Below are 12697 nucleotides of genomic sequence, written 5' to 3' on the forward strand. Positions count from 1 at the left end.
CCCCCCCCCCCCGAAAAAAATGCCTGTTACGGTTCAATAGAGATGTCAGTGTAATAGAAACTCTTGGTTCTCTGTTGCCATCTATCTTTTGAATGTGTTGTTGGTGTGTATGGTTTCTTTGTGGGGAAATTCTATTCTTGGCTAAATCAGATGCATTTACCTCATCCCCAAAGATAACACCCCACCACGTAACGGGAAGATGACTGCAGGCTGCTGTTCAATCAGATCATAGAGAGGCATTCACCCCTAGCATCCTCTGGGTTCTGACAAGAGGGGGTTAACAAGGTCATTAGTGCTACTTCCTCTCTGTAGAAAATCCTGTTTTTAGACAGGCATGGGCTCTTTGGATGGAGAGGCCCATTCTGAAACCCTAGCTCGCACGCTCTTGAAAACCAAGGACTTTTGCTGCTTAATTATGAACGATTTCAATTTGGTTTGGGTTTCTGTTTTAGAGTATAGTTAGGGTTTGGTGTGTAAATGCATGACTAACATAAAGAGTCAAGTCATTGTTATAAAACCTTCTAGGCTGGGTCCGTGGGCCTTGCGTGGCTGGGTGTGTCTTTGATTGATGCTTAGCGAGAATTCATCACGTACATGTATATTTACTGTCCATCCTCGATCCCTTTATATATATATATATATATGAAAACATCTAAACACCAAGGAAATAAATAAGAAAATTAAACATCCCCCGAAGCAAGATCCGATAGATCATAATTATATGTATATATACACACGAGCGGAAACTCTGTCCGAATAGCAGGGGGCTGCACGTGTATACGGACGCGCCTCAGGGGAATCCTTATCACTGGAGGAATTACGGTGGTCCATGTGCGAGGGGGTGAAGAAACGGATTTCCCCGGTAATATCAAAAGATAGGAAACGACCCGCTGAGAGAATATACGACCAGAGTGGCTTATGCATCTCTCTCTTGACCCCCTGAAGTTAAATATGCACCCATAAAAAAAATTTCACAGGCTTTCACGCGCATCGTTAGATGTCGCGCGTGAAGCATGACATTTTTAGCACCCGGGGCTGATAATTGTTATAACGACGAAACAAGAATTTTTATGATTATTAAAGTCAGATAGCAGGACCAATCTTATATTAATTAAATCTGATTTTGATTTTCTCTCTTTTTTATTTTCCATGTGCAAATACTGTGATCGACCACTGTGAGGGTAACGACATCTGGAAGCAAATAGCACAAATAACAAACGATACAAATTAACAACATTCCTAAAATGTCGATTTAGGTAGGAACAGCAATAGCTGTCACCTCAAATATTCGCATCTGCAGTTGTAACATAAAATCGCAACGTTTGATGTTTGATACACCCCCCCCCCCCTCCCCGAAAAAAGCGCCTATAGATAGCGTTAGGGAAAATAGACCTTGGGCCAAAATGATTTGTTCTTTGGCTCAGTCTACATTTATCAGTTTATAGTGTAATTTCCGATCGTAGGACTTTTCGCGGACACTGGTCGCTTCTCCTTACACATCCCGATGATTTATGACGACGAACATGCCAATATTCTGAACGGCACTGCTTTCCGTGTTTTGATTAATGCGGCAATCATTCGTAACATCGGTATTTTATGTCTAGTTTTGATGGATGATGTCCGAAACCGCACACTCGTAACGGACCGAGTGTTTACCGACCTGTTCATGGACGTGCACGTGTTGTTAGTCAATAATTAGCTGATAACAAACCAGAACGAACCCTGATGCGTGTCACTTGAGAACGTCCAAGTACTATAGTCCTCTCAACTGATGAATGGGGGACCCAGCTCGTCCGTCAGAGAAATTGATCGACTAATGAAGCAAATTCGGTCCATTGACGCAAGTCAATAGATCTATTCAGTACATTGACTAAAAAGTTATGTCTTAGACCCCTGTATACATGTCTCAGAGAGAGAGAGAGAGAGAGAGAGAGAGAGAGAGAGAGAGAGAGAGAGCTTTGACACAATTTTCTACCAGTCCTGTAGAGAACGTCAAAAGAATACGGTAGGCCTAGCAAATTTTTTGTACAAACTAAAATGGTTGTTAGACTAAGTTGTAACTATAAAAATAATTTCAGTTTAAAGATTGGATTATTTATTTGAACCCCAACTCCTTCATTACTTTAAAATACATGTAGTTGTCGGACTATTGCAGATGGTGAACAAGTGACTACTGTACTATTCCAAAATGGGGCCCCTGTGAAAACTCATTACATTAATACCCCTGTGCTATTGAAGCTATTCCTAGCCAGAATAACAGCATTAATGATAACAGTATGTAAGGTTAAATACAGGGTTAATCAGTTAAACATCTGTAAAATGATAGCTATTGATGGATTGGTCAGTTATATAAATATATGTAATAAAGCCAGACGAGTCGGCCATAAGGGAAGAGGAAATGAGCTAAAATATCTCTGGACTTTCTCGTGTAGTCAGAAATATTATATACCAAGTAATACATATACCGGTATACACAAAGGGAAAATGGCAGATGATTTAAGTTTTATAATAATTATTTATAAATGCATTCAAGAATATATATATTGGTATTTAGCAAAATTCAAGGGTAAGGGTATATAGTCAATGAAACTGCGTGGTCGTGTAGTCAGAAATATTATATACCAAGTAGTACATATACATACAAGGGGAAAATGGCAGATGATTTAAGTTTTATAATAAATTATTTATAAATGCATTCAAGAATATATATATATATATATATTGGTATTAAGCAAAATTCAAGGGTAAGGGTATATAGTCAATGAAACTGTGTGGTAGTTAGTGTAAGAATTGACCTTATGTCCAAACTGCAAATAATTGGAATGTTTTGTGGATAATTGGGATGTTTTGTGGATAATTGGGATGTTTTGTGGTTAAAATGTTTTGGTTTCGCAGGGCACCTCAAAAGATTTAAATATAGGAAAGCCATGTGACATTTTTGTTTAACCATAAACAAAACTTTGTGCCCTCTTATATTAAAGCTATGCTGATTATTCCGTACATGTACCGGTAAATAATGTGCAGTATGTACCACTGTGTACTAGTCTGATTCAAGATTTAACACTTCTGTCTGTTGCACTAGATGAATTGAAAACTCTGTGGCTTTGGTAACATTATGTGCATCATACACTGATGAATCATTATTGTATAATCATATACTTGCAACATTTTATAAATAGTTTTTAGGTATTTTAAAGATTACATAACCTATTTTTATGGTTTAAATGAGGCCAGTTATAGTTCTCGTCACTTTATTCAGCAGATAAATACCGTAATAAAGCTTTACGATCAAAACCTTCTCTGTAGCATGGTGGGGAAATTATTATGAATGCCTAAAAGAAAGGCTGATATCAGCATGATTTGTTTTGATATGTATAGTATAGTTCAAAATTTTTAGATAATATGGAAGGGCAGAATGATGTGGAATGCATGTAGACTTTAAAACATTGATTTACCTGCCATAATGTAAAATCAGAGAAAAAAACCCTGTATTACCATTTACGTGTATAGTTTTAAGTTCAATAACGATTTTTAAAAGCAGAGCTCTTGATTCGACATCACCCATTTAAATAGATGGATACTTTCAACATTGAGGGCATGCTAGATGTTTTTGGGGTGTTTTTTTTTAGGGGGGGGGGGCACAATAACTGCTGTACTTTACTTGTAAGTAAAGATAATATACCTGGTAAGCAGAACAATGACCCACTAACTAGTGCTGCTACCATGAAGACGGCACAAATAGATTACTGCTGACATTTTAAGAAGAATCTGCAAGCTGTTAAAGTTAGCAGTGCATTGCAGTTTTTGTGAACCTCAAGTAAGACCTGTATCAATTGTTGTTAAGATAGGGACCAGTCAAATTTCAAGAACCCATTACCCCTCCCCCTTCCCCCTCCCCCTCTGTGTCTTGACAATTGAAGGAGAAAGGGGATGGGGTTGGTTTGTGTCTTTTTTATAAAGATGGGGATTGGGTCTTTTGACTGTGGTGATAGTAACAGAGGAAATTGGATTTGGGTGAGATTAAGTCTGTTTTGGAAGAAGTGGGTCAGAATATTTTAAGCTTTATCCCTAACTGCATGATGCGAGAAGTCATATAGTTACTGCAAATGTTTTTTTTTTAAATAAGAATTAGATTAAGCGGTAGTTTGAATTGTTGGAAATTAAAAGCTGTTTGTCATTTGATACTATAAAGGCCAGTTATAAAAGGGAGAATGACCCTAGGGTTGCCAGAGAAGACGTAATTTAAAAAAAAAAAAATTTAAATTTACATGGACACAGTATCTATATCAGATAGGGTTGCCAGAGAAGACGTAATTTAAAAAAAAAAAAAATTTAAATTTACATGGACACAGTATCTATATCAGATAAAGGTGACACTTGTCATTTTAAAGACATGCCCCGCATTTTGATGATCCCAAAATATTAGACTTTTTGGTACCCAACAGAGATGGGATATGTTTCATTTGTAAGGTTATTTTTTTACCCCTCATATAAGGATCTTTGAATAACGTGATAAAATGCAATAAAAACAGGACTGTTTACAAAAAATCTGTAAAAAGGGTTAAAGCCCCCCCCCCCCCCCCCCCAATGTAATGTACATAATGTAAGTTGTGTAACAAGAGTTATTGTCTGTTTTACTTTACACTATACATTAGGAAAAGTTATTTTCATGTTACATTGCCATTATTGAAGGGTATTTTGCACATGATGTAATAAGAGCAACTGTTGTTGCATGAGATAATTAAGACCAAGTTACTCTAGCTGTAATAAGAGTTACATTGTATCTACTGTAAGATTGCATTACATCTTACAAAGTTATCTTAAGTTGTGTTACAATGTAATGTTATTGGAGTTTACAATTTGTCTTTTGCAATTAAGTGAAAAGATAATCAATTTGTGGTGTAAAACAGTGTAACTATAAAGTTATTGGCTGTTGCATTACATTTGTGATAGATAATTTGTAGGCTTAGAATATGTAATGCCAGGTTCCTACTAGCTCTAGCTATATAGTGGGTAAAAACCTCTGTAGCTCAGTCTGTGAGGCATTGGTTCACAAAAAAGATCCTGTGGAGAATCCCTTACCACTGTTAAAATCCTTGGGGGAATTTCTAAACCAAAGGGTCTTGAGTCTCAGCCTAGTTGTGGTCATCTCCCTAATTGGTTAACATTGCGACCAACAAAGTAACCCACACAGAGTAGTTTGAAGATTCTCTTGTGTGAGGTTATTAAGGGATAGAAGTCTCAAAGAAAAGGGGGGGGGGGAGGGGGGGAGGAATGAGATAGATTATAGTATTGCCACAATCCTGTTAGCTTTAGAATTTATGAATGTTTTGACCTCCAGCTCATTTGGTAAAGCATTGATTTTTTAATCGAAGGATCTCTGGATTAAATCTAGTTGTGGTCATCCCTCTAATTTGTTTTTTAAACAATTAATGAAATTGATACTGGTACGTAAAAAGAGTAAACTGTCCGTTTTGTTACAGGATGGTTGTGGGCGCCCCCAGAGCTCAGACCGGTCAACCAGACATCATTAGGGGTGGAGCAGTTCTCAGGTGTAAAATCAATCCACACAACTTAACGGGCGCCTCAGCACAGTTCTGTCAAATCATTCCTTTCGATGCCAGAGGTAAGGAATTATCAACCCTCTCTTTCTTCCATCTCTCTCTTTTCCCTTGCTTAGAACTCATAGAATCTCCTTCATCTTTCTGTTCATCAGTCCCTCCATCTGTCTATTCTTTGGAAAATGCTGACTTCCACATTTTCTTCCAAACACCACCTCCCCCCTTTCCCCCACTACAACCACATGCCAAAAAACCCCTCATAGTCAAAACAATAATTATCTGCAAGTTTACCTCAACATTAAGCAATATACAGGTATAGTATACATGTACTCTATACAATTCATCAGACAATGACATTTTGAGGTTTTTGCTTTGGTTTTCAGGTAATGAACAGCGACTCAGTCCTGGAGGGAACTACCAACCCATCGAGGACAAAAACAACCAATGGTTCGGTGCAACAGTCGTCAGCTCCGGAGAGAGCGGCCATATTTTGGTAAAACTCGAATTTTGTGCATGTTAACATCATGGGTACTGGACCAATGGTGTATAAATATTCATCATTTTTGCTCATCATTAGAAAAATGATTTTCAACGATAAATATGGGCTTACTTATTAATGCATATTGCAATAAAATATACTGCAATGGAGGGTCAAACTCTCGTTTGATTATTAGTGGAGTTTTGTAGAGCTAGACTTCTACAATATATATTGAAAGCCCATAATACAATTTCATAGCACAAAAAGATGAATCTTTAAGTCAAATGGCCAACTACTGTACACATAGAAAAATTCGCCTCGTTTTTATTTCCGCCTCTTTTACTGTCATTGTCAGTGGGCGAATTTAAGACTGGGCAAATTCCAATGTCTCAGATGATCTCTCTTTTTACACAACTTTATTTGGGCGAATTCAAGACAGGGTGAAACTGCAAATGGAAAAGGGCGAAAATAACACAGTTTGAAAATAACCCTGTTTACAGTACTTTCGGTTTGGGTGTTCCATCAATAGCAGTTGGCAACGTGTTTCATAACAAATGTTTTCAAAGTGAATTCAGTGACTTTGATGTTTACATTGTATTAATTAACCATAATTAACCTACTGGCAAGAGACAGTATATATATCTTTAATTGAAATCTTCTTTCTGCCCAAGTATAACGTAAATTTTGTCCTAATGAAACATGCAGGGAGATAATATAGCATTGAATCATGATTTTTTGAAGTAAACACTCTCATAACTGCAGCGGTGGGTGCATACAAATTGAGTAACACGCGTTAGCGCGTTATGAAAATTTGTATGCACACACTGCTGCAGTTATGAGAGTGTATACTTCAAAAAATCATGATTTAATGCTTATATTTACATTTTTTAACTTCTTGCCTTGTCTGCAAATGTGATTCATACCTTAAAATTCCTATCTTATCCTAAGGGTAAGTTAATATTAATGGAAGAGCCACAGTAACAGCCACCAGCGTGAACTTTGATTTTCGCTTGTGACGTTGCAGTTTACAGCGTTCAACGTTTGTGACGTCATAATAAAACTCGTCAATTTGACCTTTGACTACTTGTTGCATTTAGAGGCATTTGAAGATCACAGAATTTAATGGAAAAACACAGTAGAATGTAAATATAAAGATTTAGATGTTGGTTCTATAGTTACATATTGATTCATTTTGGTAATCAATTGAAAATTGAGAATTAAGATAGATATCAAAATTTGTTGTCAAGTTTTTGAGTGACATATTCATATAAAGTCATGGACATATTTTAGAATGTATAAATATAAAAACTACATGTAATGTGTTCTCATAATGATTATTTTTATACATCAAATTGCAATACTGGTACGTATAATTGTTTAGGAAATTTAATTTTTGTTACTCAATTAGCACTTCGCAAATATGATGAATTTTATGTCAATTTTCCAACTGGAATTTCGCAAATATGAAAAGTAAGAGAACCTACAATCGATGCACCTGTATTGTTACTGAAATTTGTGACGATTTTATATGAATTCATCATTGAATCATGATACTTAAGCCAATCCTATTGAGCTCTATGAAGAGGTTGAACATGGCAATAAGGCATCCTTTGATTGGGATGGAGCACATGCCATGGTTCATGAGAGTTAGAACTTGATGAGGCATAGTACGTAAACTGTTAGGAAAACAGTAGGAGTGCGTAATGGCAATGGCATCAACTGGTGTAGAGGATGGGTTATAAATAGCCGTCGGTATTAATCATTCGCGAGAGATGTACTTGCAAGAATTACATAAAGAAACTGTCTGTCACAATATATAAGTATGTACCTATGTATGTAAGAGATGGGAGTCAAGATGGACCTGTAACAACATACAAGAAAAATGCACTACTTGCTGGGACAAAGCCACTTTTGAATGAAATATGAAAGATTTGAATTAAGATTTTTGAAAGTTTATAAGAGACGGAGTTAAGATGTTACAATATACAAGTACTGAGAAAATGCATGCAATACTGGGACAATTAATTTAAAAGCCCCTTTTGAATGAAATATGAAAAAATTAAAAAGAAATAATTGTAGAAGTTTGTAAAAAATGGGAGTCAAGATGCTACAACATACAAGTACTGAGAAAATGCACTACTGGGGCACATAAAGCCCCTTTTGAATGAAATATGAAAGATTTTTTAAAAAGTTTTGGACGTTATTTCGTTCTTTATCGACCTGTGCATTACATTACATAAACCAAACAGCTCCTTTGTTTGAAATTTTGCATCATGAGAAAATTAAAACCCAAAACGTGACTGCCATGGTGAAACTCAACTGCTTAATACTGATATTACCAGACCTGTTAAAAAACATATTGATGCTCCACATCCAAACACTGCTGAAAAACATAAAAATAAATTGCTTCATACACTGTAATCATTGAAAGATGTGAGTTAATATAAAAAACATATGAAATGATAATTATAAAGTATGCATCGTACAAATGAGTTAGTCTTCTGAAGGAAGATGAGACAAAGTTGTTTTTTGAGGGGGTTTTCGCAGACATATACCAGTAGAGCAAAGAAAATATGATTTTTTTTTCCGAAAAAGCAAGGATGGGAAAAATATTTTAAAATATTAAGATAAGCCGAGTCAAAAATAGATTGATGAATCAAAATCTTTGATCAAGATACAGCCCAGCATGGTGTAGATGGAGGTAGATAAATAATATTTATAAGATGATTTTGAAAATTAGGGCATTTATCTTGGCCTTCACATTTAATGGTTGATTTTCTACAAAGCTGATACATCTGACATATTAGACACACCACGATTTGATTTAATTAAAATCGGTAAATTGTTCCATGAAATTATTTGTGCAGAAAATTATGTCCAGAGGTATTAAATTTGTGGCCATCTTTATAGACTACCTAGTACACTGTGAAATCATCAATATTCGTGGGAGCTGTAATTGTACATGTATAACAAATGTGAATTTTATGACTGTACAATCGAAGCCTCATACAATGAAAAATTGTTGTGATAAGCCAATTTTACATCAGTAATATTGAAAAATACAGTCATTTATGTAGTTGATATTTACACGGTAATTAAGAAATGTGCTTTATGTAAAGATTTGGTGAAATTGGTGGAAGTCCAGCATTAAATTGTTTATACTAAACCCATGTAGCATATATAAACTTCATACGAGCAATTTCACATGTTCAATTTGGAACGAACAATTTCACATGAGTCTGTGTAGATACACTTGCAGCATACACAGCAGGCACCAGACGTAAACAATGAAGGCCCCTTACTGAGGCAGAAGGATTGAAGTAATTTCATCCATACGCCTGTATAAATACCACAGCACACATCAGATAATTGCAGAATGTGCCAAAAAACCTATTGTGTGAAAGGGGAAATTTTTTTAACTCCATGGAAACTTTAAAAAAAAAAAAGTCAGCAAACATTGCACATGCAGAGCAGACTGATCAGCTGTTGAGTAAAAACATCTGGGATGATGTTAAAGTGTTTTTTAACTTGCAGTTTTAATTAAATTGAAGACTATTGGATGATCATTTTCAGAGCCCTGTTTATGTGTACCGGTATTTTGAATTGAGTTTACAATTACAGTGTATTTGATTTAATTATACAAAGTATGGTTATCAATACATGAATCTGCAAAAAAAAATTGTAAAATCGAATGATGCATGTATATACCCTTTCAGACTTAAAATGTTACCTTTATATATCTTGAGCATAAAATATTATATTGAATCACAGTAGTTTGTGAGACTTAATTATGGCTTGATCGATTTACTCATTAATTCAGTTAATATAAATGTTACAATAACCTGTACATGCACATGCAGTACCGGTATATAAATTTAAAATATTTGTCCATTTTTCAGGCCTGCGCACCCAGATATGTGTACCTGTCGACCCAGCTCAACAAGAGAGAACCTGTGGGCACCTGTTATCTGGCCCGCTCGGGCAGCACCAGGTTTGAGGAGTTCTCTCCCTGTCGAGGAAGTAAGGGGCCCAGTCAGGGCAGTTTATATCCATGATGAAAACTCTAAACTAACCTTTATGTATAAAGACAAAATTACTCAAAATGTAGAGATGCATATTATGATAAACTTATTTTTTTATTTCAATTGGTGATTTTTGTTTTAGATTTAAGGCTAACATTAATTTTCTTTTTCTTCTATAGAGCAATTGTAAGGCTAAATTACCTTAAAATCTGATAATTTTCTTCTGACAAATGGACTATCAATTTAAATGCAATTCATTGTATAATATATTAGTATTCCATGATTATTTTGAATATTTCTATATATCCTTTATCCAGAGGAGCCATGAGAAATTTCCATATAGTTATTTTATATGTATGATAAAAAATATTTAGTAAGAATATCAATTATACCTGCATGCATAATAAGATATATTGCTCATTACCAGTAGATTTGATACATGCTGTTTTAAATTTTGTCCCCCTTTTAATTGAAGCGTGACATCATTTTAATATTCATGAATATGAATCCTGTTTTATAGACAAATTTCAACCACCGGGTAAATAGTCCGATTATTTTTATTTGAGCAAAGTATTGCAGTGAGGTGACGCATACTTAATAAATGTGTCTATAAAGATTAAATTGATTGAAGTGTCAATCTTCCTTTATTTGCATCAGCCAATGAAAACATTGCTGGCAGATACATGGGTCTTACCTTTTTATTTCTATTTTTTAATATGGGCATGCAAGTTTCTTTCAATTTTGGCATACCGTAAAACCTTGCCTGACCTCATTTGCCTGGCTTGGCCTCAACTTTTGACCTCAAATTTGGCTTGGCTTGGAATTTTAGCCTGCCAGGCCTCAAAAATTGTCCTTAATTGTTTTTTTTTATGAAAATGGCAACAAGATTTTTTATCAAAACTTCACTTGTGTAAAAATTATGGAAGGAAAAGAAAAAGTACAAAAAAAATGAAATTAACTGATAAAAAAAATAAATGGAAAAACATATGGCATATTGCTCATCCATTGGAAATTTGTAAAATCTAAAAATAGACTTGTATCTGTACAAACAATGATTGGGTGGAAAGTTTCATCTTTCATCGAACAATAATAATTCTTGAGTGATATTTTTTTTCTTCCGCTTACTAAATGTTGAAACTCTCTAACCCCTGGAAAACAAACCTGCTTCTATAATGTTCAGACATTGGGGGTTTTATAAACCCACAACAAGTCTTCACTTGCATATGGAATTATGCAACATTCTGACGATGATTAGATTAAATATCAAAAAACATGTAATATATAGAACCATTTTAACAAGACCTTGGACTTTCGGTTGGACATAGCTATCTATTTCTTGCGTCAAAACAAATTAAAAATGATGAGGTTTCAAGCGAAATATGCTCTGATTGCGTAGTCTTAGCTTAAAAGCCAGACAAATCTTGTTGATTTCAAAGAGCAATGGCTGAGTGGCCAGCAATGAAATAGACAGCTACTAGGTCTACGTCACATTGCTATTTGACACAACTACCCTAAGTCCAAGCTCTTGTTAAAATGGTTCTAACGTATTGGTATATTATCATGAAATTCAATACAATATTCAATTGGTACTTTGGTGTGTATATATATCTACAACTATGCCAAATAAACATAACGCTTGACTTGTAAATGCCATCTATAGACTGGAGGTACCGGTACCCTTTAAAACTCTGTAACACCAGTGGGAATCGAAATTTAAAATCTTTTATTTAATTCATCAATTATTAACAAAATTATTTTCTTTTATTCATCAATTATTAACTAAATATTAAATAACTATATTATGCAATTTATATTAATTAGTATGATAACTAAATACAAGGAAGATGGATAGGTTTTGCAAAACCTGTTTTAAATTTTTTTGGGCATTATATTCAGTAAATCCAAAGTCATTTCTGAACCCCTATACACATCCTCATAACTTCTTAAGATAACGATCAAATAGAACTGCTTATAGACAGATGTGTTTTAATGTATTTAGTATCAAATTTATCTCTTAATTTATACTTCCAAATATGACTGTGTCTGCTTTGAAATAAAGTTTTGTTACGCTTTGCAGAACATTTCTCAAGAGCTTTGAACGTCAAAATTTTAAAAACATTTTTATGTTGAAAAAAGTAACGATTTGCTGTGTTTGAAATCTGTTGAGGCATTTTTTGAGTTCGCCATTGACTTAATTGTTTTGTAATTTGGTGTGTATGCTCTTGTTTGTGTACATGTGTGTGTTTTTTTCTCTGGTGCTGTAACAATGCCATGGTTCTCTGATTTTAGATGTTGATTTACTCAGAGAAACCGTCGACCAATACCACAAATCTGGATACTGTCAAGCGGGCTTCTCTGTAGCCATGGCGGCTGTAAGTTCAAATCTCCATCGCAAAAAATGACAAGATTTTTTTTTTTTTTTTCTCTACACGTCTGCACAACAGTTTAAAAGAACACAATCATCAAGTTCAAATAAATCCAACGAACCTGACCGTGATTCCTTCCTTCCAAAAGAAGCAAATGAGATTTATTTTTTGGTTTTATTTATTTAACTCGATCCTTGCATGAAGCATGATAAGTGCATGACTAATTTCTTTGAATGCATACTGAATGCTGGCATGATTAAACTTAATTAC

At 34.8% G+C, this 12697-nt stretch overlaps 1 protein-coding gene across 5 annotated transcripts in view; it reads left to right on the forward strand.

Moving 5' to 3' along the window:
* The window catches only part of LOC105345532 (integrin alpha-8), a 41409-nt gene that overhangs the window by 704 nt on the left and 28008 nt on the right, over positions 1 to 12697 (forward strand). For 2 of the 5 annotated variants that reach the window (XM_034454756.2, XM_034454759.2), the window contains exons 2-5: positions 5484 to 5626; positions 5945 to 6054; positions 9939 to 10059; positions 10582 to 10599. In XM_034454756.2, the coding sequence (XP_034310647.2) occupies positions 5484 to 5626; positions 5945 to 6054; positions 9939 to 10059; positions 10582 to 10599 (392 nt within the window). Of the gene's footprint in view, positions 1 to 1644; positions 2006 to 5483; positions 5627 to 5944; positions 6055 to 9938; positions 10060 to 10581; positions 10600 to 12350; positions 12434 to 12697 lie in introns of those variants that run through there. The other 3 variants (XM_034454762.2, XM_034454757.2, XM_034454758.2) reach the window with 3 other exon arrangements.

The sequence above is a fragment of the Magallana gigas genome, chromosome 10 (assembly GCF_963853765.1).
Source record: "Magallana gigas chromosome 10, xbMagGiga1.1, whole genome shotgun sequence".
NCBI lineage: Eukaryota > Metazoa > Mollusca > Bivalvia > Ostreida > Ostreidae > Magallana > Magallana gigas.